General features: G+C 40.9%; 1 protein-coding gene across 4 annotated transcripts in view; it reads left to right on the top strand.

Annotated features, from left to right (window-relative positions):
• The window catches only part of GABRA5 (gamma-aminobutyric acid type A receptor subunit alpha5), an 82,502-nt gene extending 56,042 nt beyond the window's left edge, over positions 1-26,460 (top strand). For all 4 annotated transcript variants that reach the window (XM_038532576.1, XM_038532575.1, XM_038532573.1 and 1 more), the window contains 4 exons: positions 15,248-15,391; positions 18,358-18,510; positions 21,290-21,501; positions 25,179-26,460. In XM_038532576.1, coding sequence (XP_038388504.1) covers positions 15,248-15,391; positions 18,358-18,510; positions 21,290-21,501; positions 25,179-25,481 — 812 coding nt within the window. In that variant the 3' untranslated portion in view covers positions 25,482-26,460. The remainder of the gene's footprint in view (positions 1-15,247; positions 15,392-18,357; positions 18,511-21,289; positions 21,502-25,178) is intronic.
• Positions 26,461-27,298: the final 838 nt, after the last annotated feature.

Here is a 27,298-nt window from a genome sequence, read left to right as displayed (position 1 = left end):
TTTGATCCTGGCGAAGTGTTTCCAGATCTTCACCTGACACTTCTTTCTTGTTTTCAATTCTCAGAATGCAGGTTGCCTTCTCCAAGGTGCCAGTCTTCAAGACCCAGTTTCTAGTACCCAGCCAGTATCTTTTTTTATTGCATTATAGTCATTGCTGTCTTAACTGACTTCTTCTAAATGTTCCATGAGAGCAATGACATTATCATATTCACCCTCACTAACTGACCCTGTACACATATTAGGAAACATGAACATCTCTCTGATTCTAGTAGAAAGTATTGAATTCTAGCCATCCCAGACAGTGGAGTGAGGACACTGGCCCCAAAGTATGCCTACAGCCTCATCCTCACTTCTGAGATATTGGGAGGCAGGGTTAGAACCAAACTGTTCCATTCTTTCTTTATGCTATCATTTGTGCTCATGCTATGTGAAGTTTTCATTTTTGAAAGCAGAAGAATGTGCTCTTTGAGACTGAGCAGCAGACTTGTATTAATGTACTACATTTTTTATAATCGATAAACCAATATTGTTAAATTATTATTAATCAAGGTTCATAGTTTATGTTAGGGTTGACTCTTGCGTTGTATATTCTATAGGTTTTGATTAGTGTATACACCATTATATTATCATGCAAAGCTGTTTCATTGCCCTTAGAATCCTTTGTACTCCACTGATTCACCCTCCCTTCCCTCAGTCCCTAATAACTACTGATCTTTTGACTGTATCCATAGATTTCCTTCTCCAGAATGTCATATTTGGGATATAGGATTTGGGATCCTCTAGTATGCAGCCTTGTCAGATTTCTACTTTTACTGCTTTAACTAACCTTAAATGTGCTCAGAACACTTATATTAGCAGACAGTTGGACTAAATCATCTAACACAAAGCCTATTTTATAATAAAATATTGAATATCTCATGCAGTTTATTGAATACTGTATAAAAATTAAAAATGGAGTGATTGCATGGGCATAGAATGGTTGCAAATGTGTCAGTTGTTTACCCTTGTAATCACCTGGTTGATTGGGAGCTGTGGGTCACTGCTACAGCCCAGAACCACATATTGCTAGCTTGGGAAAAGATCACAACTCAAAATTTGAAATACAGTTGCTACTAAGTGCATGTTGTTTTTGTACCACCATGATGAAAAATCTTTAGTCAAACCATCTTAAATTGGGAACTGTGTATATTTTTATATAGCTTTTTTAGTTGTTGCTGTAGTTGTTTACATACAGTTGACCCTTGAACAACATGACAGAGGCACCAACTTCCCATACAGTTGAAAATCCATGTATAACTTTTGACTCTCCAAAACTTAATTACTAATAGCCTACTGTTGACTGAAAACCTTGCCTATAACCTAAACAGTCAAATTACACATATTTTATACGTTCTACGTATTATATACTGTATTCTTACAATAAAGTAAGCCAGGGAAAAGAAAATGTTACTATGCAAATCATAAAGAAGAGAAAATGCATTCACGGTATTGTATTCTACTTATTGAAAAAAAATCATGTATTAGTGGACCTGTCTGTTCATACCCATGTTGTTAAGGGTTAACTGTATACATAACTTATCACAATTTACTAGTGTCTTCATTTTACCAGACCAACTGAAAAACAAAAACCTTACCTCACTTTAAATATGCTTACCTTCCCATAATTATAATACAGTTGTCTTAAAGATGTTTTTTGTACAGTTAGAAACATATCAGAGTGTTGGCTTTATTTGAACCATCAAACTTAGTTCTACAAACTCAAAACAAGAAAGAAATCTGTTATATTTATCCATATTTTTACTTACTGTCTTCTTTTTAAATTCTCATTGCTCCGAGATATTTTATAATAAAGTAATAAAAATAATAATGTGATAACATATTTTATAATAAAGCTTATCTTATAACTGCTTAGAAAACTTCCTTTAGCCATTTTTTAGGATAGACTACTGGCAATAAATTATCTTTGTTTTTCTTCATCTGAAAATGTTTTGATTTTTCCCTTCCTTCCTGATAGATATTTTCACCAGATATAATATTCTGTCCTGATAGTTCTTTGGCACTTGAAAAATGTGCTACTTTATTCATGCTTCCTTGTTTTCTGATGAGAAATCTGATGCCATTCAAATAATCTTTCCCTTATAGGTAAGATGTCATTTTTTTCTTTGGCTTTTTTTTTTCTTTGTCTTTAGTTTTCAGAAGTTTATTATTTGTATTGGTGTAGATTTCTTTGAGTTTATCCCGTGTGGGCCTTGCTAATAAGCTTCTTGAATCTATAGATTTTTGCCAAATTTAGAAGTTTGAGCAATTATTTCTTTGAATACATTTTCTCCCTCATCTTCTTTCTCTTCTCTTTTCCTGATTCCAATGTCATGAATATTAGATCTTTTTTTATATTCCCATAAGTTCTGAAGCTCTTTTCATTTTCTCCTGTTTTTTTCCATTTTTCATATTATTTAATTTCTGTTGTTTTATCTTTGAACTTACTGATTCCTTCCTTTTTCCCCTCCATCCTGCTTATGAACTCATGTATTGAGCTTTGTTATTGTATTTTTCAATTCTGTGAAGGTTAATTTACGTGTCATCTTGACTGGGCCATGGCATGCCCAGATATTTGGTAAAATATTCTTCTGGGAGATGTCTGTTAGGATACTTTTGGATAAGATTAACATTTAAATTAATAGACTGTGGCAAGCAGATTGCCTTTTCTAATGTGGGTGGGTCTCATTCAATTAGCTGAAGTCCTGAACAAAACAAAAAGTTGACCTTCCTATGATAAGAGGAAACTCCTCTTGCCTGACTGCCTTGGCCAGGACCATTGGTCTTTTCCTGCCTTTGAATCAAACTGAAACATCAGCTCTTGGGTCTCTGGCCAGCCAGTTCTCAGACTGGAACTCACCATCAGCTTTTCCCGGGTTTCCAGCTTTCTGATTGAAGGACTTCTCAGCATCCATTTTCACATGAGCCAATTCCTCATAATAATTTTTTTTAAAGATTTTATTTATTTATTCATGAGAGACACAGAGAGAGAGAGAGGCAGAGACACAGGCGGGGGGAGAAGCAGGCTCCACGCAGGAAACCCAACATGGGACACGAACCTGGGTCTCCAGGATCAAGCCCTGGACTGAAGGTGGCGCTAAACCGCTGAGCCACCTGAGCTGTCCTCTGTGTATGTATATATATATATATATATATATATATATATATATATATATATATATATATATTTTTTTTTTTTTTTTAAGCGTATCTATGTTCTATTGATTCTATTTCTCTGGAGACTAACACATATACTGGTTCTGAGAAGTGGGTGCTGCTGTAACAAATACTTAAAAGTGTGGATGTTTCCTAAAAAAATAAAGTATGTAAGTGCCCTTAAAACTGGATAATGGGTAAAGACTGGAGAGAATTGTGGTGCATGATAGAAAAAGGAAATATTGCTGTCAAGGGACTTGGTGATTGTGGTAAGAGCTCAGAAGGAAAAAAGGAGATCTGGAGAGAAAGCTTTAATTTTCCCAGAGAATCCACAAATAATCATGAACAGAATTCTGATAGATATATGGTGTGAAAGGTTTTCTGGTGAGGTCTCAGCAGAAATGAAGGACAAGATATAAGAAACTGGAGGAAAGGCAATCCTTGTTTATAAATTGAGTGAATTGTGTTCAAAACAATTGGTTAAATTGTGTTCCAGTGTTTTGTGGATGGTAGAACTTGTAAGCAATGAAATCAGATATTTTGTTGAGATGTCTAAGCAAAGTGTTGAGTTCCTCATAACTGCTTCTAGTAAAATATGAGAAGCAAGAGATGAATGAGAGAAAGAACTATTAAGCAAAAAGGAACTAGAACTTAAATATTTGGAAAATCTTTAGCCTGCCCTATTGTGAAAAATGAGGAAGCTTATTATGGAGAGAACACCAAGGGTGTGAATGGACAATGACTTCATAAAATTAACACTCATTATGTTGATCAGCCATTTAAACAGAAACCAGGAAAAATGACTGCTAAGGCAAGTCAGAGATCATAAGGGCTGCCAGTACCATTATAGGCCTCAGTATCAAAGAGCAGAACTGCCAGCCCAGCAGAGTTGTGTGGGCAGGGTCCTTACAGACAGCCTTGGCAGCAGCACCCCACAGAGCAATTGGGATGATGCTGCCACCCCACTGGGCCTGGAGAACAAAGCATTGAATCAAAGAGGAAGATTCTCAGGCCTTAAGAACGCGCCTTGCTAGATTTGGGACTTGCTTGAGACTCATCACCCCTGTCCTTCTGATTTCTCTTTTGGAATTGGAATGTCTGCCCTCTGTCTATCTCACTATTGTATTTTGAAAGCACATAATTTGTTTGGTTTCACAAGTTAACAGCTGAAGAAGAATTTTACCTTAGGATGAATGGAGTCTCACCCATATCTGATTTAGATGATATTTAGATGAGACTTTGTACTTTAGATGTTGGAATTGATGCTGAAATGAATTAATATTTTGGTGCTATTGGAGTGGAATGGCAATATTTTGCATTCAAAAAGGACATGAATTTGATATGCTATTTTGATAGCTCTAGACTATCTTTTGGTTCTTCAAGCTAGTGAGACCAAGGGATGTATCTAAGCTTAAGTCATCTCACAGCTCTGACTCAAAGCTTTTTAAGTAAAAAGGCATTCCCTTCTTCCAAGTGGTAACTCGCTCCAGTTTCTTTCTCTATTTGTTCACTCTCCAGGGCCTTCAGGGTGTTCTCCTTTACATGGTGTCCAGAGTTAGTAGTTGTTACCTGATAACAACTGCCACTAGCAGGGGAAGTTTTTTGACTCCAGGGGTTTTGTATCATTCCTATCATTTCAAAGAGATTTTTGGAATTAGGAGAGGTGACTGTGGGTGAGGAGCCCAAAGTTTAAGTTGGATGGAAATATTTTTTTTTTCAAACTATGAAACTTAAATGCCATGGGAAAATTAAACATGTTTATTTGGCAGAAGCAGTATAATGAAAAGGGACTTTCTCCAGGATTTATTTAAGTCATTTATTGCCTTGGGATGGCTTGCACATCAGTACTTGAGGCAAAACCTTCAGAAGATCTGTATGACATCTTATTTGGGAATCACTGATTGATGTCCTTGAAGGGAAATGAACTGTTCATGTCCCCAAGAGGGAAATGAGTTGTATGACTTAAAATTATACCCCTCTTTGCATTTGAAAATTATGCTCTTGGTTAAAGGCAAAACACTAAAAGTGAAATTATCACTTTTTTCATCATTAGTTAAATAAGTTCAAGTTAATGTGATACTAAGGTATAACAATGGTGTGCAGGACAGGCAGTACAAAAGCAATTCTGGTAAACGAAAACATGTAACCCTCTAAATCCTTTGCTAAATTATCTCATATTCAACAGCCAACCAACTGCAGTTAAGTCATTCAAAGATAAAATACACATCTGATAGGATTTCAACATCACTTCTACAATCATACCAAATAAGAGGAATTAGTGTGTGTGTGCACGCGTGTATTTTTTTAATTCAGTAGAAAGCCCAAAACTAATATAAACATTTCTTGAAATCAGTAGAGTTTTTAAACTCTCATGCTAAATTTCTTTTTTATCTGCTTGATATTGGAAAATTGGTTTTAGATGTTGATTGCTTATTTATATCTGCCATTAATATCGTTACTATAAGATACAAAGCAATTAGGGTTTTCTTCATACGTTTATTATAATTTTAAGAGAAGAATTAGTATTTAATTGTTTTTCTTACTTGTCTTTCATCTTTTTGATTCACTAAAAGTAGCTGTTTGGCCAAGTAGTTCACTTATACCATGGGCATCTGAGCATGGTGCAGAGGCTAAATGTGATAGTATAATGAGTTTCAAATTACCCAATCCAACAGCTCTCTGCTCTTAGGAGACAAAAGAATGCAAATAGGTGTCATTGTTCTAATGAGCCACATGCTCTGGCTTCTCTAATACAGAACTGAATTAACAGACATTTCAGTTATTGCTATCTCTACTCTCAAGAATTCAAACAAATGTTTAAATTAGCCTTAGTTTACAGAGGAATAGCTCCTAGTCCATAAGGAAATTCTGTAAAGATAATGGCATGGCTTATATTTGGAAGCAAATGCTTAAATCAAGACTTTTTAGAAAAGAAAAAAAAATTAATTTTTTTGTTCATTTTATTTGTGGAATGATGCATTAAATAGTAGATTAAATCATGAGACTACATCTGGATTCATGAAAATATATGCTAAATTAGATACAGATGCCTCTTTGGTAAACATCCAGTGGAGAGAATTTCACAAAATCAGGGTAAATCTCACTGTAGAGAGCTATTAGTTCATTCAAACATGTGGAATTATGACACTATTAACAGCATTCATCATGCCCAGCCTGTAGCCACTCAGCATTAGTGTGAGTCTGTGAGGTCTTAGAAACATGTTGCAGTCCTGTCTGTGTAGTGTCGGAGTTTAGATGCACTAATTAACCTTGATTATTATTATTTAACAGATACACTGGACGTGTTCTCCTTTCTGCTAGGTGCAGTGAGAATCACAGAAGCGTGAGTGGTGCTGTGACCCCAAAAAGTTGATGGATACATTACATCATGAGGTTAAACACCACTGTACAGCTGAGAGCCAATTGGAATTCAGACAGGGAAACTCATCAAGGGGATGATATTTTAAAATATCATCCTGGAATCTGGAAGAATTTGTATAGAAGGCATAACAGAAATAAGAGCAAAGCAAAATGACTGGGGGTCAGTTAGTGGAGGTGATGAACACCTCCTTTGAGAAATGACAGGATGGCATTACAACTCAAATGTGAAAGTGTAAATAGGCGGGTGGAGTGGGAGATGTATGTAGAGCAAGGGGAGAATGTGCTCCAATGAGACCAAGAGCTAGGAATTTGCCCTGAAGCACTAGAAATGCTAAGAGTTGAGAATAGGGTGGTGACCAGAAGTGACAAGTGGATATACAGGATGAAAGGGGGACACGAGTCAAAGATTGCATTACAATTTTAGGACTAGGTAATTTGGGAAATCTATTTTCCATGAGGAAATTGAAAGTAATTAGAAGGAACTACTGGTTTCAAGGTTTAAAAAAGCTGATTGGTTTACAAGATGGTGGGAAATTACTTGAAGGGATTTCCTCCTAATATTACCTCTAGCCTTTTGCCCTGTGCCTCACTCATTTCCATGAGGCAAGGGCCTTTTCTGCTGGGTGGGTGACAGCACTTAGTCCTTCTTGCCTGATTTGTTCTCATTTAAGTCCATGAACATGGAGAGCGCAGTTTTTTGACTCTCTGTCAGACCAGTCAAGGCAGTGACTACATAATTTTATATACTGGACCGTGGAGTGGTTATGCACCATTTGACTAGCAAATCTCAACCTTCCACTGTAATTTCTTGGTGACAAGGCAGAAATGTTATCTGTTCCTCTCCATTTGTAAATAGCTGCCCTTATGTCTCCATTGATTCTAGGAAGAAAGAGGCATGGCAAAGCCCCTCTGATCTGACTTTTAACTGATGATTTGAAAGCAGGGATATTGGGTATCCAGTAGGCTGCTAGAAATGATCTATCTACATACATTTATGTCTTATGAAGTTTGTAATCTAGATTATGCAATTGGTAGATCAGGTGTTGACTTGGATATTAGCTCAGGATACTGAGGTTCAGGAAGGCTGAGTACCCAGCAGAAGATCATAGAGGGGTTAGGCAGTGAGATCTTCTGAGGCAGTTATTCTGCTCATGCCCAGCTTCTGTTTCGGGGGGGGGGAAGGAAAGGCTGAGGACATGGCTGTCAGGGAACTTAAATTCTGTATGTTTTCAGATTACCCAAATTTTGCTTTTGGGGGTGTATCATAATCTACATTTCTTCTAACATCATAGGCAATGAATACACAAAGCAAACCAGATTTCCTCCCTGGTTATTGGCAGTTCCTGGGTTCCCAGGTACCCATGCAGCCTAGCAGATAAGGCTAACCTATGGTCTCCACACATTGTATTTGCTTTTGACTTACAGAAAGTGAATTCAGGTGGAAAGATCTCTTCATATGACTGCATCTGACACACACCAAGAATCCTTCCCAATATATGGGTAATATTTGCTATATATGGATAAATATTATGCTAATATTTATTAAGTACCTACTGTATGTCAGGCATAGGCTAAATACTTGACATTGATGAATATACTTTGTCCTCACAGTGCCCATAGGAGATGGGGAAATAGAGGCTCACCACAGTGATACCGGTTGTAAGTCCAGAGTCATGTTGCCATATTTCTCCCATATGTGGGCAAACACTCATTGCTTTGAAAAGGTCTTGTAAATAAGGGTTAATAGTGACATGGCCGCTTCCTAATCAAGGTTTGCAAAGCTAGACCTAGAGAAACAGAAAGTGTCAACTCAGGAGAAGGAGACACTCAGAAAACTGAGATGAATTCCCAAGTTAGGTAAGAGTAAAAACATATCAAACCTTCCTGCCTTGCTCTGCTGATACATGGTCGACAGGAGGCGAGCATTATATTTCTGGAGCTCTAAATCATGACAAATGATAGCATAACAAACCTGACTGCCCCATTTACTGTTGTGCCTGGCTAAGAGATTAAATGCCACACAGCTGACACAAAGAGAAGAATTTAGTGCTGCTAAATATCCAAGATGAAATGCACATGAGTGATCATTTATTCTACTCTTAATTTGATGAAGAGAATAGTACTCACCAGTGCTGAACTGACATACCAGAGCCCATGCTGCCTCTTATTGTTTTTATTAATAATGCTATTAACATTATCAGTAGGCCATATAATACTTGATAACAGTTTGAAAAGTAAGACGATATAAATTATTAGTATGCATTGTGACTCATATATCACTTTGTGATTTCAAGTTAACTTTTATCCAGTTACAACCATTATTTATTGGGTCCTTATTATAAGATAACTATTATCCACATGCACACACATTCACCAACAATGGAAAAAGAGGCTTGTGTGTCCAGCAAATCTGTAGGTATCAGAGCCAGCCTTGTTCCCAGCCAGCGATCCCTGCAGCACAGCCATGCTTCCCTGGTCACATAGCCTCAGAGCACAAGGAGAGCCATCTGTAACTACGTGCTGTCTCCAGTCTCCCCATAGAGAGTGATGTACAGCACTGCAGTCAGGAGAGCAGATGGGGTGGTGTCTCTGTGTTCCATAGTCCTGTCCTCGTCTCCAGGCCATCTCAGTACCTCCACCAGCCCAGAACTCCACTCTGTGTCCTAACTTCCTCACTTGCCTCCCTCTAGGCCACCAGAGAGTACACATGCCCCTTAGACCTCTACCACTTTCCAGAATGCTCCATGTGTCATAATGTCCTTTCTCTCCTGCCTCCCATATGCTCTTTGCTTCCTTTCCCTTCTTTCTTGACATTTGGCACCAAGGAGACAGCTCCACAAAGAAAGCTTTGTTTCCTGTGTTCTGTACTCTTTTAGACACATCTGTGTTCCTAAATGTTCCAACTCTCAGAACTGACCCTGGTCACTCTAGCCTGTTGCCTTGAGGTTTGAGTTCCCTTATGAGCTTCAGGATTCGCATTTTCCAACATACTCATATTTGGATTGAGTATATTGTGGGGGACCAAGGATTGTGGGGGACCCCTTCTCTTGGCCAGATTTCAGACACAAGGCTCCCCTGTGGATAGGGAAATGGAATGAAGAGGTATTAGTGGCACATCTGTAGCTCTCCTTACTGGAAATGTAGCTATGGGGAACGGGCAGGGGGGACAGCTTCACAGGGCAGCAGCTTTCCCCAATATGAGACAAGATGAACTGGGAATAAGATACAGGGCAGGTGTACAGGACAATAGAAAAGGAAGCTGCCTGAGTCAGTCTGCGGACAGTAAGAATCCAGGGAATCCATCTCATCACCATCCACTGTCTGCTTCACACTCATAGCCTTGGCCAGAATCCAGTGGGGTTCTCTGCTCAAGTCCATGTCTGAGTGCCACAGCTCTTTGATATTCAGGGTCCTATAGCGTTTATACAGTAGGGAGGAATAGAAATCTCACCATCTCAGCATATGCATCTTGGTGCCTATGACCAGATATTTGGAAAGCAGCCTGCCAAGGTAGAGGGCATCATCAGCCTCCATGTACATCCTCAGCACCCAGAGCCACCCATCTCCCCAGGATTGAAAGGAAATTACAACAGAGAGCACTTGTTTCAGGGGAGTGCTCCTCCCCTGCCCAATGCTGCCCACATTTACTTTTATATTACCTAAAACTTGAAACTGGAAGGTCATGTTAATTAAAAAAAAAAAAAAAAAAGACAAGAATACCACTCAATATTTACCTGCAGTGTGAGTTAAGGGTAGTATCCATAATATTTCATCAGTTGCTATAACAGAGTCTGTTTACTTCCATTTCATCATTAATATGCAGATGGATCTCGGAATGGCCTTTGCTCAGGGACAGGGTACACCGGTTATTGGAAAAAAGTATTAGGTATCACACATCTAGGGGGAGAAGATCTAGTAAAAGATAGAGAATGATACAAGCTTATTGAAATATATTCCAATATAGAGGACTCTTTTGGGTTGGTCTCAGCCTATCAATAGTGATGCTGTCACTGAGGAATGTCTGGGCATAAATAAATAAATCTTTTTTAAAAAGTGGGGGGGGGGGCACCTGGGTGGCTCAGAGGTTGAGCATCTGCCTTCGCAGTTCTGGGTGTGATCCTGGGATCCGGGATCAAGTCCCACATCAGGCTCCCTTCAAGGAGCCTGCTTCTCCCTCTGCCTGAGTCTCTGCCTCTCTCTGTGTGTCTCTCATGAATAAATCGATAAATCTTAAAAAAAATAAAATAAAAAGGAATGTCTGGGCAGTTGCCTGGCCACATTACTCAAAGTGAGTCCCCACAGACATTTCTCCGAGCTGAGCCAGTGCTATAGTGGGATCAGCCCTTGTGGTTCCCATTATGATTGCAAGATGCACCTCAGCAACAACCACTAGGAAACATTTGAAAAAACATTTGTTATTCTCAAGTCCTGGAAGGTATACAGCGTGCGTTGGGCCACACAACAAGGTCACAGATAGAGGGAAAGAGAGTGCAGAGTTAGGGCTCCTCCTTTATTGGGGTCTAGGTTAGGGTGACTAGGGTTTGGGAGTTTCACTCTTTGTCAAATTTAAAATAGAAGAGCAAAAATTAGGGCACAAGAAGGGAAAAGTGAGTGACTCAAGTGGCCAGCTATCTAGGTCACTCTAGGCTTTCTAAAAGGGGAACCTCATGGGTGGAGCGGCATGGCTCTTTATGTAGTTATATACCTGTGTTTAAGAGGGATGTCTTTGAAGGGAGTACCTCTGTACTCAAAGTGTAACATGAGGTGCTTATATTATAATCTAAAAAGCTTATTATCAGACATTTTTCACTACAAAGACCTAAATACATGGAGAAACACATCATGTCCATAATGAAAAAGATGCAATACCAAAAGATGTTATGTCTTCCCAATTGATAATATATAGATCCAGTTCAGTTCTAAAATAAATCTCATCAGAGTATTTTTAAGGAAGCCAGTGCCAAAATGTATGTAGGTGAGCAGATGACCAAGAATAGCTAGGACTCCCTGAAGAAGAAATGAGGGGGAACCTTATGCTTCCAGCTACTGGTATCTTCTAAACCAGGACAGAAAAAGGGAACAGAGCAGAAGATCCTGCAAAGAGAAAGCCTGTGCATGATGGAAACTCTGTGAGTGGGTGGGAGAGACAGCTTGATGATGGCAATGGCAACACAGAAAACCACATGGAGAAAATGCTGTTGGATACTTTTGTTTGGAAAATACATACAACTATAATCAACTCCTGGTAATTAAGGCCCTAAGGGTGAAGGATGACGCGTTAAAACTTTGATAACGCACGTGTAATGTAGTCTGATGTCAGAACAGGGAGGGCGGGCCTCTGAAATAAGATCCACAAGATAAAAAGATGGATAAACTTGACTAAAATTAATGTTTATCAAAAAAAAGAAAAAAACCCATCAAGACAGTGAAATAGCCACAAATTTGAAGGTATATGTAACGCATAGAACAAAAAAGAATCCTTTATACATAATCCTTTATACATAAAGGAAACATGAATGGGTAAAAACATGAACAGATTTCACAAAGAAGACATAGGCAAAGCCAAAACCCACCCCCCCCTCCACACACACACAAAAACAGAAACAAAAAAACCTTCCTCATTTAATGATGTCTGCCCAGAAAGTAAAACTACAAAGCAAACAGTGCAGTGGTTATCATAAAACTCAGAATACCACCTTGTAGGGAGGAGGTGAGCTTGAGTCATGCACAGAGGGTCTTGAAACTTCTGCTATTTTCCCCTGTAAGTTCAGTATTTCCAACATACATGCTGATTTCATTATTTTCAACTGTTATGGGTACTTTTTTTTTGCACATAAATGAAGAATAAAGGAGATGTGCATTAGTGGAGAAATCTCCACACTTTTTAGTAGAACTCTTGATCATTCCAGAGACCATTCTTCTGGCTTCTCTGTTAAGATCTAAGCAGATAGTTTTGCTGGTTCAACCTAACAGAACACTGCTCCAAGGGCCCCTCCTGGTGGAGTTGCAGAGTATGCTGCCCTACTTTGGTAGACCTCCCTGGCCAGCAGCTCATCCCTTATCTCCTGATACATCTACATATTCCTCAGTTGAGGGTAAATGGTTCTTTTCAACCTGGAGTGAGGGTCCTCCTGTGTTTAAATAGCTGGCAGCAAAGCATACAGCTTTATTCGGAAGGTGTCAGAGTGATTGGATGTGGCATCTGATCAGACTCATGGGCTTGATTGTGGGGCAGGTGTGTTAGTTTACACTCAGGGGCCTCAAGAGACAACTGGAACAAACAGCCTGTTAGTTCTTCAAAGCCTACTGCTCTTGCTGAGGTGGCTAGATCCTTCTCGGTCTGTGGCTGTTCCTGAGCCATCACCTGCAGCCTGTAACACAGGCCTCCCCGACAGTCCCTTCCCCATGCCCTCCCACTGCAGTGCCTGCTGCTCCTTTGGCTTTGCTGTTCTTCACTCGCCTTCTCAGACTCTAGACCCTGCAGCACCCTGGAAAGTCATGCTCCACCCCCTTCTTTCCTCCACTAGCACTCCCCAGGTGATCTCACCAGCCTGTGCTTCAGTTGACATATGTCTGCTGGTGATGGGAGAAGTCATGTCCTCACCCAGGACCATTCCCATGAGATAACTTGTATAGTCAGTCAACTGTCCACTCAGCATCCCCAACTCTGACACATTGACACCTGCACTGCTGCTCTTTCACTGGAAGTAGGTCCTTCCAGAATCTTTGTCACCCTCCTAAGTGCAAATAACCTGTCCAGATGCCCAGCCTAGCCACCTTGTTCCTCTCACAGCTCCAGGATTCCTTAGCAACTGGACAGCCCTTTCCTTTAACATGTATTCCTAATTTTTCTTCTCTTAGCCACTGCTCACCACTATCATCTTCCACCTGGAGTATTTTAATATCGCCCTAGGTGGTCTCCCATTCCTGCCTGGTTCTCACCTACATTCTAGCCTCCCATCTTAGCCAGATGAATCCTTTTAAAGCATAAGTTAGAATATGTCATTTATTTGATTAACCCCTCACCCCTACCTCCATATCTTCTGACTAGCTCACAGCAAAAGTCAAAGGCCTTCATGTGGCCTTCAGGCACTATATCATCTATCTGGTCTTTTCCTCTGCCTTTTGCCCTCTTCTCTGTCCAGCTACAGTGCCTGTCTGCGTGGCTTCTCCTCAGGCTTAAGACCTTTGTAGCACCCGTGCTCTTCCTCCTGACAGCCATGTGGCCAGCTCCTGCACATTTCTTGGGTCTCCTAAGTTAGACCTTCCCCAACAATGCCATTTAAAATTGTGTCTCTTCCCTCTTCATAGCTTGTAGTTCTCCACAGCATTAATTCACCTGTTACATATTATATGTGTATTTGTCTCCTTCCTCTGGGAGTCTTTGTTTGTTCTCCATTTATCTGTTCTAGTTTTCTATTGCTTCATGACAAACTTACCAGTTTAAAGCAATACATGTGTAACTAACCTTATAGTGGTAATCAATTAGAATTTGTACATGTATCAAATCATTACATTGTACATCTTAAGCATACACAATGTTACATGTCAATTATATCTGGGTAAAGCTGGAAAAAAGACAAAAAGAAAACCATACCTTTCTCGTCTTACAGTTCTATAGGTCAGTATACAGTATGTATGCCTGATATCTCTGTGCTGGGTTCCATTAGCCAGAGGTATAGTGTTGGCAGGGCTGCAGTACTTTCTGGGGGTTAATCTACTTCTGGCTTCATTCAGGTTGTTGGCAGGATTCAGTTCTGTATGGTTGTGGATTTGAAGTCCCTGTTTCCTGCTAGCTGTCACCTGAGGGGGGTGGGGGTTCATTCTCATCCTCCAGAAGCTGCTCACACTCCATGGCCCCTTCCTCCATCTTTAAAGTCAACAATGGTGGTAAAGCACTTTCTTCATGCTTCAAATCTCTCTAATCTGGGTCTCTGACTGGCTCTAGCCAGAAGAAGTTCTCTGTTTTTAAGGGCTCAAGTGATTATATTGGGTGTACTGGGATAATCCAGGATAATCTTCTGATTTAAAGGCCCATAGCCTTCTGATTTAAAGGCCCATAGCCTTGTATGTACAGTGCTATTTGCCATATAAGGCAACATTCACAGGCATGACACTAGGGGGAAGAAGTCTTACCTACCATGCCACCCTCCTACCAGGGCAGCATTGAACAACAGGACAATATACAAATTGCAAGGTGGAACCCTTATCAGGTGCTGCTCTATGTGCTGTATGCATTAGGTTATTATGGAGCTTGTATCGTGATAGCAGGAATCCTAAGAAGTAGCTGCCATTACCACCCTGTTTTGCAGATGGAAGAACTGAAGTACAGAATATAAGTGACTTGCCCAAGACCACAGAGATGGGAAAGCCCCCAGAACTGTGATCTCAGCCCATGCAGTAGTGCACCCTACAGAGAAAATACGTGCTAGGAAGCACAAGGCACTGATTGCTGACCACTCAGATTTTTAGAAATGAGAAGGACCTGAACAGTGATGGTGTCCGCCCTGTCTGCCCTGCACTGTCTGCAGTGGTTGGACTGCCATGTGCATCCTTCAGGTCCTTTAACTTTAACCTTCTAATCATCTCTCTTGCTACTTTTAGAAACATCTTTGGTTGTGCCAGGCTGAAAATGATGCCATATTTATACCACCTCTCCCCCTGCCCTTTACAGATGCATATCCTAATTCCGAAGTTGTCTATGTCTGGACTAATGGCACCACTAAGTCAGTGGTGGTGGCAGAAGATGGCTCCAGGCTGAACCAGTACCACCTGATGGGGCAGACAGTGGGCACTGAGAACATCAGCACCAGCACAGGTGAGACCAAGTGCTTGCAGAGTGCCACACCCTGGGAGAGCTCGGTGCTCCTGTGGCATGTTGGGGGGTGTCCTTCAGGTGCATCTTAGTTTTACTTAGTAATCTGGGACACAGCTGTCATTGTGCAGTGCTGGCCACAAGGAGGCCTCCGCATCAGGTCCCAGTTCCTGCAGCTGCACACGGAGGCATCGGCTGCAGTGGCTGGCAGCATTAAGGGTCGTGGGAGGCATTCATCTCAGGTATGTTTGCCTTCATGTGAACACACCCCTGTTATTGCATGCCCTGCCTGGAGGCCACATGAACCTGCTTATGTACCATGGCCCTTGTTTCAAGCACTGAGATGCAGAAGCAGAAGTTTCTGCAGGAAAAGTAGACAGCTTCCTGGAGGTACTCCTATTTACCTGTTCCCCTACCTCCTTTTTGAACATTTCTAAGATTTCCCAGGGGTTGAATTTTGGAAAGCACAACCAAACAGCATAGAAATAGCTGAGGCCTCCCCCAGGAAAGGGCTCTCACTCTCACCTGTACAAAGCCGGTACCACAGGCACCATGCAACCTGACTTCACCTGACACAAAATGGGTGAGGTGTCCAAAAGAACAGAGTGTGTTCTACCTTCTGCACCTGCAAGGTGTGTCTTTGGCTGCCTCTTGGCCACAGGAGGCCCAGCCATAGCAGTCAGGAGGCTTGGCTGTTAGCAGAGAAAGAGACTCCAGGGCCCCAGAGAGTCTCCATGGCAGAGAAGAAAGTGTAACAAAGATGGATTGGGCCCTCTCATGGGGATGGGTTGGCCCCAAAAGTACCCTGGTCAGCATCACTCTTTGTCAGCACTGCCAAACCTTGGAGCTGGCAGGAAGCTCACGGATTTTGAGTGCATGTATCCTCTACATACAGGCTCCCTGAGCCTACCCATTGGCCTTGTCCTGGGTGCCTAGTTAGAGGGAAAGGAAGAGGAAGTAGGCCTAATTTGATTGGAACAAGTGAAAAAGTAGCATGGTAGATGTTTGGGGGTAAAGAGTTGCCATGCTAATGGGATTTACAGTTTGGAATTGTTTCATATAGTTCTTTGAAAAGGTATAAATGGGATTTTTGCCTCTATTTGCATTCCAAAGAGATGGTCTTTCAAAAAAAAACATTAAATGATATTGGTACCTTCAACTCAAAAGTAAAACAAATGAGAGAGGGGGTGAAGGGATCAGCAAAATGGGTGAAGGAGAATGGAAGATATGGACTTCCTGTTATGGAATGAGTGAGTCATGGGGATACAAGGCACAGCATAAGGAATACAGTCAGTGACAGTATAATAGGGATGTATTGGGACAGATGGTAGCTACACTTGTGGCAAACACAGCATAATGCATATACTTGTTGAATCAGTATGTCGGACACCCAAAACTAGTGTCACATTGTGTGTCAACTACACTCAAATAACAGAATGAAAAGAACAGCAATCAAAGCATTATAAGTAGGAGTGTAATATCAAACCCTACTGCCAAGAAATAGAATGGCATTTCCCTCTTCTCAGATGTTGAGGAGAGGCAAAATTGCATCATTATAAAGATCCAGTCCTTGCTATTAAATATATCTCAGCCTCCTTCTCTTTGCTGCTATTTCTTTCTGCTGTGCTAGAGCCTGCTTGGCCGCTGTCCTCTGCTCTGACCATCCTTGGAACAATGGAGAATGCGTGGCCTGCTGCTGTAAGGGGGCAGATTTTGCCCCATATGATCTTAATGGTTCCCTTTGCCTCTAACATCTGGCATGCTGAGAAGAGGCATGTAGGGACACATCTGCAGCTGGCCATGCTGTGCTCTGGGCTTTGATTCCAATAGCACGCATCAGAGCTGTTTCTGTCTCCAGCAGAGCAACCCCAAGTAGATGACTCCTATCAGATCTGCTTTAGGGAGGCCTCAAGCCTTTTCTCTCCACGGTTCTACCCAGCTCCCCAGCCACACCATCTACTCATTGCAGTTCAGCAAAAGAACGCTTGTCCTCAGATCAGCTTAACTCTGCCTCCACTTCTCACAGCAGCCTTTGCATCTCCCCAGAGAGCAGGCACAGAGATGAACGGTACAGAACAGGGAATATGGTCAGTAATATTGTAATAATGTTATATGGTGACCAATGGTGGCTACACTCATGATGGTGAGTGCTGAAGGAGGTACAGAATTGTTGAATCAATATGTTGTACACCTAAAACCAATATAACATTGTATGTTAACTATACTTCGATGAAAACAACAAATTCTAGCACTGGAGACTTTCCAGCTGACAGCCACTGACACACTTTCTGACCACAACCCCTCTCAGCTCCTTACCAGTTCACCATCAGGGCGGCATCATTCTCAGCAATGAACGGAAGGTCCCCGCTGGCCTCCCACACTGCCAAGCAGATCCAGAGAAGGCACAGGAGCATCGCCATGGGAATGCCCCAATCTCCCTGGTGGGCGGCAGGAGGGAGGGGCTGCCAGGACCGGTTCCCTCCTCAGGCTGCTGTCCCTCAGCTTCCACCTGGCCTCTGGCAGGGAGCACAGAGCAGGGGTGATCACCCCTAGCTTCTTCCAGCCTTCCCTGGCTGAAAAATGGGGAGAAAAACTCTCCACCTGCAACAGGGTTCTGTGATGTACTGAGTTATATCTGGAGAGGCTAAATCCTGAAATCCTGATGGCAGTAACAGCAAGGGGGTGGACAGAAAGTGGCACAGATTGGGACCAGGGATTAGGAAAACACACAAATCAGATTTTCCTCAGGAAAAACATCCACCAGCAAAAGCTCTTCAGACGCCGGGGCTCGAAAGACTTACTTATAAAATGACAGTTAAGGAATCCATACATCCTCCATTCTATCCTTCACTCCAACAATAGTTTTCCAAGGGGAAGATGGAGAGAAGGACACCTCTGGTCCAGAAGCAGGAATAACAGGCAGGACTCTAGGACAGGTGGTTGTCCTGAATTAATTTGCTTATTTGCAGGCGAATACACAATCATGACGGCTCACTTCCATCTGAAGAGGAAGATTGGGTACTTTGTCATCCAGACCTACCTTCCCTGCATAATGACCGTGATCTTATCACAGGTGTCCTTTTGGCTGAACAGAGAATCAGTCCCTGCCAGGACAGTGTTTGGTGAGTGTCCTCCAGCCAGACCTGCTCTGGTGTTTTGGGACTGCTTCTAACAACCCCCAAACAGCAATAGCCTCTAAACTCTTCTTTAGTGCCTACTGTCTGTTCTGTGACCTGGAAAACAAATAGACCGATTAGTTAAAAATTCAATATTAAGGATTAGGATTTAGGATGGCTCTTTAACAAGGGTTTAGGAAATGGTGCATGGTCTATTTGATCATTGTTTCTGTTTTGAAAAGCCTTTGCTGGTAGCCTTTTGTTGAGATATGAAACTACCAGCAATACCAGCAATCTGTCTTATGTGAGATTTTGCTACGGTATTTTCACACTTCTCCTGAAGTACTAATTTGTATGTTATCAGGCAGTTTTCTTTGAAATGTGAGTGCCACTTTAAAATGAACTCTCTACAGGCAGCCCAGGTGGCTCAGTGGTTTAGGCCACCTTCATCCCAGGGTGTGATCCTGGAGACCTGGGATCGAGTCCCACGTCAGGCTCCCTGCATGGAGCCTGCTTCTCCCTCTGTCTCTGCCTCTCTCTCTGTGTCTCTCATGAATAAATAAATAGAATCTTTAAAATAAATAAATAAAACACAATAAAATAAAATGAACTCTTGAGGGGCATTCAATACATCATACATGATATGGTAATAATAAATTCCATATCTATATGTCATATATACCATATTTATGATGGGGCATATGATATGAATATATGGGTATTTTCATATATGCATAATGAATATATTTTATGCACATATACACATATACATGTATATATACTTATATATGATAAGAATCCAGAACATCACTTGACATCCCCAAGACGTAAATTGGCTTTAGCAAGATCTAGTTCAGAAGGTACCTCGGCATAGCAGATAGTTAAGCATTTAACTCTTACCGTGAAGCTCTGCTTCCTTACATTTGAACAGTGATACTCAAGGTGGTTTTGCAAGTCAGTTGTGGTAATGGATGCTCACGTATTTCCCAATTGTAAGGTACACTTCCTGCCTCAGCTCTTACTATTACAAAGAAGGAAACCAAGACTTACATTTTATGTTAACCCTTCCATAGTCTGTAGGGAACCAGAGAGCCCAGGGAGTTTCTAAGTGAGTGGCCCAGGAGTATTCCTGTCAGATCATCTCTCTACCTCCATCTACATGGCCAGTTTCACTTGCCTTGCTTCATCTAGCTTCAGGAATGTTTTTGAGAGGTATGGATTTTGGTTCACGGCCAAACAGTGCTTCTCCAGCTCTTTAGTAGGTGGGCAGGGAAAAAAAAATTAGTTTGGAGAATGCTGTATATTAGTGTCTGTTTCTTCCTGGAGATTTTTAATGCACATTAAGATGTTAAATGACCCAAGAAGTTGCAAGGAGCCTGTTTAAGGTCATGCACAGAACATTTTCCCCCAGCACAATATGAAGTACATTTCTAAGAAAAATCAGATGCCCTGAGTGGCTTAAATAATGCAAATTAATTGTCTCAGTTCTGGAGGCTACAAAGTCCAAAATCAAGAGGCCAACAAAATGGTTTCCTCTGAGGGGAGGGTCTATTTTAGGCCTCTCTCCTAGCTTCCTGTAGTTCCTTGGCTTGTGGCAGATAATTCCAGTCTTCACACACTTTTGTCCCTGTGTGCACATCTGGGGCACCAGTCATATTGGATCCACCCTAACAGCCTCATTTTAACTTGATTACTTCTATAAAGGATGCATTTGCAAATAAGGTTACATCCTGAAGTTCTGAGGTTTAGGACCTCAACATATGAATTTGTGAGAAATACAAAATCAACTTATAACAGGTATATTGCACCCATACCCCATGCACATAGGTGTACCCTCATGCAGACAAAACTGTGGTGAGGAGGAAGGCACAGAGCATGTGGAAGCTATAAGGGCTGTAAAGGGCCCAAATATGGGTTCACATTTGCCAGCTAGTGAAATGGGGTACATTGCTAAGTATGTTTAAATCTTTAAGCTTGTCGCCTATGAATGGGGATAATGACACCCATCCAGAATGTGGCTTAGATCAGTCTGGCACTTATTGGAGACTAGATAGATGGCTCATAACCTGCCAGTCCTGAATGTCCCCCTCCAACTGTCTGTCCTTGCTGCATGGTCACTGCAAAGTTTCCACAGAAGCCAAGGCAGACAGACACAGGCATCTCGCACAATTGCTTTGAGGGAAGAGTGATCCCTCTTGGATCAAGTGAAGTGCTGAGCCCAAATTCAGACACAGAACTGGTATTGCACCTGGGTTCTTGGTTCCTGGAAGTCTGCAAATTGTGTTAATCCATGTAAAAGTAAGTCTGTCTCTTCAGTTTGTCTCAATCCCAGTACTCACAGGGTGTATAGCACATTTTGTGAAACACTTCACTAGATGCTGTGTGAATGTCATTACCTGTTCACAATTGGGTATTGCCCCATTGCCACAGAGGAATACCACCTATTCAACCCATCTTGGTGGACACAAGCTATCTGCTGGTCTTGGTTTAGGACAATGGGGACACAAAGTATGTGTCTATATCAGACGCGGTCCTTACCCTCCTCAGTTTATATTCCAGAGGAAGGAGCCAAGTAATAAGATAAATAAAATAAGCAATATTATAAATGCCATGAGTATGTTAAGTGTTATGAAAATAGAAAGGGAGGCTCTTTCTAGGGATAAAAATAACCAGTTCCTTTCCTATCTTCATCTGTCATGGTCAAGGTGTTCTACTGGGGTCTCGGTGTCAGTACTGATTCCTGTTTCCATTCCCCTTGCCTGACCCCTGTCACTAACAACCACAGGGGTGACCACAGTGCTGACCATGACGACCCTCAGCATCAGTGCTCGGAACTCTCTGCCCAAAGTGGCTTATGCGACAGCCATGGACTGGTTCATAGCTGTGTGCTACGCTTTTGTGTTCTCCGCGCTGATCGAGTTTGCCACCGTCAACTATTTCACAAAGAGAGGCTGGGCGTGGGATGGCAAAAAAGCCTCAGAAGCAGCCAAGGTCAAGGTACTGACTGCATTTTCCCCTTTCCTCCAAAGAAAATGTGCCTGACATAAAATATCAAATACAAGACAGGTGTTTCTCCTCTCTATGTCGCACCCCCCCTCCATGAAAAAATGGCCCTTTCCATATGTTCAGGGTCCCTATCAAGTCTTATTGCATCAGGTCCTGAATTGTTTTGAATCATCTGCATTGATCAAGCAAAAGGTCTGATGCCATGTGAATGGCTTGGGCTTGTTTAGACTTAGGACTGTTATTTTTGCTAAAGTGTCTCCTGTCTGTTCAATGACTACTTGTCCAGTTTTGAATTATACATTCTTTTGCTCATTGCTTTGTCACCTAACCATGCAGTAGATCTTCTGCAGAGTGGCTTTAAGGATGTGAGGAGAGGATGTGACCTACTGGAAGCAGCAAAACATACCCAGTTCCACTGAGGAGATTATTTGGTTCACTTAAAAGATGCACATTAATTATCAAAAGCATTACTCTGTTCAAAGCAATTAAACATTGGGTATTTAGAAGGTGATTGGTGCCTGAATCTAAGGAATAGTTGAAGAAAAAAAGATTACACAGAATTCTAAGCTGAACCATGTCCTTGGGGAGATGAGAATAACCTATGTGGAACAAAAAAGGAACAGCACGTGATAAACTATTAATTATACCATGCATTAAACAAATAGGCAAAGCTTTTGCTCTGAGAGAAGAGCAGGCCAAAGTTATCAGGAAGGCACAGAGCATGTGGAAGATATAAAAATTTGTCCTTGAAAATCAAAAATCTGTCCATGAGAAGTCAGTATGAAGAGGGCCCTGGCAAGGATTATAGAAGACCGAAATTGTATGGCCTGACCTCCCAACCAGGGCCACAAACCAGGAACAGCAACCCAGGATGCTATTTTTGTTGAGGACAGTCAGCTGTGTCTCATTGATGGCCTCATGCTTGCTTTTTGCATTTAACACAGCTATTTCCTTTCCTGGGAAAAGTCAGAAGTTCTGAGTTAACTTGATCTATCTAATTCTTCCTACTTCCAAGCACCAAGAGTCCCCTCCCATGGCAGAGTTTCAGTCATAGAAAACTCATTTCCAAGTCCAGCTTCCCTAGTTGGAGGAAGACCCGGGAGGGATCCATGCTGGGCCTTCCTAAGAGAGAAGGGACAAGAAGGAGGGCCTTGACAAGTAGCAACCTCAGGAGTGGGTGTTTTGGAGGTTGGGGATGGAGTGGGGGAATAGTGGTGAGCTGACCATAGAGGATGATTGGTGGTGACCAGGGAAAACACTTGTAAAGGCAGACTGGGGATTCTTGACCAAAGCATCTGCTCCTGATGGTAAAAACAAAAGGAGCCACTGAGGAGGTTTGTGAAGGGAAGAATATGAATGGAATTTGAAGAGAGGGTTTCCCAACACCCAGCTCTGTGTTGTCAGAAGTTAAGTGATTGCTAAGGGCCTGGGTCTCGGTGGCTATGTGACAGTGAACTGGAGATAGCCAAGTCGGGGTAGGAAAGCAACCTGTTACGGGAATTGAGGCCTTCAGGCTCATGTCTGTGAGTATAGCAGGAAGGGATGATTGGAGAGCCCCAAAATGTTGTCATATAAGCTCACTATCTATGTCAGCCACCAATTTCACATTTGCCTCCACTGCTATTACCATTTGCTGTAGATCCAGACCTGAAGGGAGAAGGAGAGATGGGAGAGATGACGCTAACATGGATTATCTAGTCCTAGATTCACGCTGTTCTTTTAGAATAAGCAGCACACTTCAGTGTCTTGTGGAACTTCAAAACTACATGTTGTTCTCCAGAAGACTGTGGTGCTGGGGGTCCTGCCCCTTAAGCCTGGAAGGTGCTGTGCAGTTGAAGTGTCATAAATTCATAGTTTCTTCTGGCAGACCAGTGTGGGTACACACATGATCACTGGTATGTGGAAGAGCTATAATATTTCTGAAGAGTTGTCCAGGGGGTCCCTACTCTGGCGCCGGGCTATTGTAGCCTACCTCACCATGTCCCCAGGTGGTCACCATGCTCTTTGCATCTGGTTCCACATTTACTCTACCTCTCTTTTCACTTGCTTCCTCCTGCTCCTTGCTCCATGTGTTTCCTTTCTCCTTATTATCTTTTCCATATATTTCTTTTAATTTAGTCTCTTGTTACTGAGGAGGGCACTTGATGGGATGAGCACTGGGTATTATATGTGTTTTTTTTATGAATTTATTTTTTATTGGTGTTCAATTTGCCAACATATAGAATAACACCCAGTGCTCATCTCGTCAAGTGCCCACCTCAGTGCCCATCACCCAGTCACCCCCACCCCCCACCCACCTCCCCTTCCACCACCCCTAGTTCGTTTCCCAGAGTTAGGAGTCTCTCATGTTCCGTCTCCCTTTCTGATATTTCCCACTCATTTTTTCTCCTTTCTCCTTTATTCCCTTTCACTACTTTTTATATTCCCCAAATGAATGTGTTTTTCCAATTAAATTTTATTTAATGGCATGATATTAAAGGAACAGAATTTTTTTGCAACATTTTATTATATACATTTGCAAACTGACAGGAATGTATAGAGAATTTTATAATGAAAATCTCTCTACTATGCACATTTTACTATGCACATGTCACTACTATTTGTCCATTATCTATCTATCCATGCATTCACTCATTCTCAATCCATCTTATATTCTTATACATTTCAAAGTAAATTTTAGAGGATAGTACATTTATGACTAAATATATTTATATTTATACATGTGCATTTATATATTATTTTTTATATAAATTCATTTTTTATTGGTGTTCAATTTGCCAACATACAGAACAACACCCAGTGCTCATCCCATCAAGCACCCCCTTCAGTGCCTGTCACCCAGTCACCCCCACCTCCCCTTCCACCCTCTCTAGTTCGTTTCCCAGAGTTACGAGTCTCTCATGTTCTGTCTCCCTCTCTGATATTTCTCACTCACTTTTCTCCTTTCCCCTTTATTCTCTTTCACTATTTTTTATATTCCCCAAACGAATGAGACCATATAATGTTTGTCCTTGTCCTATTGACTTACTTCACTCAGCATAATACCCTCAGGTTCCATCCACGCTGAAGCAAATGGTGGGTATTTGTCGTTTCTAATGGCTGAGGAATATTCCATTGTATACATAAACCACATCTTCTTTATCCATTCATCTTTCGATGGACACCGAGGCTCCTTCCACATTTTGGTTCTTGTGGACATTTATATATTATTAACAAGAGTTCAATATTTGTTTACAATTTGATTCTTTCAAAGAAAAACTTGCATAGTGTAAAATACACAGATATTAAGGATACATTTGCTGAGTTTTTATGAACATGTTCACCTATGTAACACAAAATCCCTATCAAGATAGAGAAAATCACTAGCTCTCCAGAAAGTTTACCATGCCGCTTCCCAATCAACTAAGCCCTTTCCAATATCCACTTCAACAAAGACAACTGCTATTTTGATATCTTTCACCATAAATTATTTATCCTGTTCTAGAACTTCTTATTCAAGACTGGCCATGTGCGGTTGTAGGCTTAGAAGTCTGGAGAACTGCCCTCCCCCAGAGCTAAGCTGATGTTTCTCTGTCTCTCTTTTGAGAGATAAACCTTTAGAATCTTCAAAAATGAGTTGACAATTACCTGCAAATGGCATGTCCTTAAAATCTTATTATATTTTGCAGAAAAAGGAGCGGGAACTCATACTAAATAAGTCAACAAATGCTTATACTACTGGGAAGATGACCCACCCCCCCAACATCCCAAAGGAACAGACCCCAGCAGTGACCTCAAATGCATCGTCAGCCTCAGTAAAGCCTTCTGAAGAGAAGACTTCTGAAAACAAAAAGACTTACAACAGCATCAGCAAGATTGACAAAATGTCCCGAATTGTATTCCCAGTCTTGTTTGGCACTTTCAACTTAGTTTACTGGGCAACATATTTGAATAGGGAACCAGTGATTAAAGGGGCTACCTCTCCAAAATAACCCACCATACTCCCAAACTCCAAGAGAGCCATACTTCCAGCAGAATGGTACCAAGGAGAGGTTGAGCTCAGAGGAATTTTCCGTATTCGGGCACTATCTTTCAGGAAATTTTTGCATGTTTAATAATATGTACAAATAATATTGTCTTGATGTTTCTATATATAATGTTGGATGTTTCAAAGATGTCACATTGATAAATAAAGCAAACAACTTTCTAGAAAAACAGGAGACAATGGCTCTGACACTCAGATACTCAGTATCTTACACTGATAGTTTACAAACAAGATAAGTATATTTTTAACTGTTCCAAGTGTTACCTAACAATGTTTTTTATACTTCAAATGTCATTTCATACAAATTTTCCCAGCAAATAAATATTTTAGGAAATGCTCCATGATTATTACTTGACCAACTCTCTTGCAAGAAACAAATCAGAAAGAGCACATTTTTCATTAAAAAGGAAACTGGACATTTAAGTACAAAACTAATTGCCTTTGATAATTCTTACTATTCTGAAATTAGAAAATATTGCATGATATTACACTAAGAAATAGATTAGGCAAATATTTATGCAGATAAATTTAATAACAGAAATATATGGTATGATAGATTAACAGATAAAATATTTCCCCAAGGAAAAATTTAACTGCTTAAAAAATCTTTTTTTTCTTTTTTGAGGAAAAGAAACATTTCTCTCCCCACCCCACCCTACCCAACTGAATACTGATCAGAGAAAGAAAAGGAATTGTTAAAACAAAAAGTGATGTGATGACAGTCTTGGGTTTCGGCCCATGCATTCACTGGCTGAAACATTGACCACCTCTCGCTACAACCAGTGTGTAGTGCTTCAGTGGTGAGAAATTGTAATTGAGTTATTTTCCATTTTATTTCCTTGTACTTATTTCATGATTGACTTATTGCTCTGTTAGCTTTTGTATATGAACTTTAAATGTTCATTAAAAAATAAAAAATGAACTGATTTTATGGATAAATGTCTTTTTTTAAAAAAAAATCATATTTTGGGGGGCTCATTTCCTAAAAATGACATAAAGAAAACCAATCATGAACTTGCTTGCAAAAAACTCTTGGTTATTCATGTCTATTTCAATCTAATTCTCTAGAGTAGAGTAGTAAATAGGTAACTGGGTAAATAGCTAAAACCAGAAGTTCATTGCCATTACATATGTCACATCGGTCTCTATCTGATAGGATCCTACCTGAGGATGTTCCCACAGTGGGTGCTTGTTATGAGCAAAGTAACTACTCAGTCCTTGCTCCTTCCCTTTGCTGTTTATGAACAGTGATACAAAGTACTGCATTTGGACCGTCTATTTACAGGAATGACATATATAAAATGAATACTTCCTGCCTTCTCTGTGACTCAGAATTATAAAGGGGACTTATGATAGTTAGCAAACAGTATCAAGATTAGGCCTGACTAAATTGACTACATAATGATACATAATTCTTTAATACCAATTTATTTCACTGTGCTTGATAGACATGGCCATGGCCAGGGACATACACATAGACATATTCAACAACACCTTTCATCTTGAATACCCATGTAAATGCCCCTGACATCCATTCATTGAGAACTCCAAGTATTAATCTTAAAAAGGGTTTTCATGGGATTCAAGGTCAGCTACCATATTCAATTAGAGTATTATGAGAGATCATTTTGTTCTTCAAAGACCTAAGTGCCCATTTTTCATTATTTCTGCCTGGTTTCAGGATATCACACATAGAAAGGTAAAGGTCAACAAAAAGATGCTCTTAAATCCTCAAACAAGAAGCATTTCTCTATTATAAATGGG

The sequence above is a fragment of the Canis lupus genome, chromosome 3 (assembly GCF_011100685.1).
Source record: "Canis lupus familiaris isolate Mischka breed German Shepherd chromosome 3, alternate assembly UU_Cfam_GSD_1.0, whole genome shotgun sequence".
NCBI classification, from domain to species: domain Eukaryota; kingdom Metazoa; phylum Chordata; class Mammalia; order Carnivora; family Canidae; genus Canis; species Canis lupus.
The sequence above is the reverse complement of the archived record's forward strand: the minus strand, read 5'-3'. Positions and strand labels throughout refer to the sequence as shown.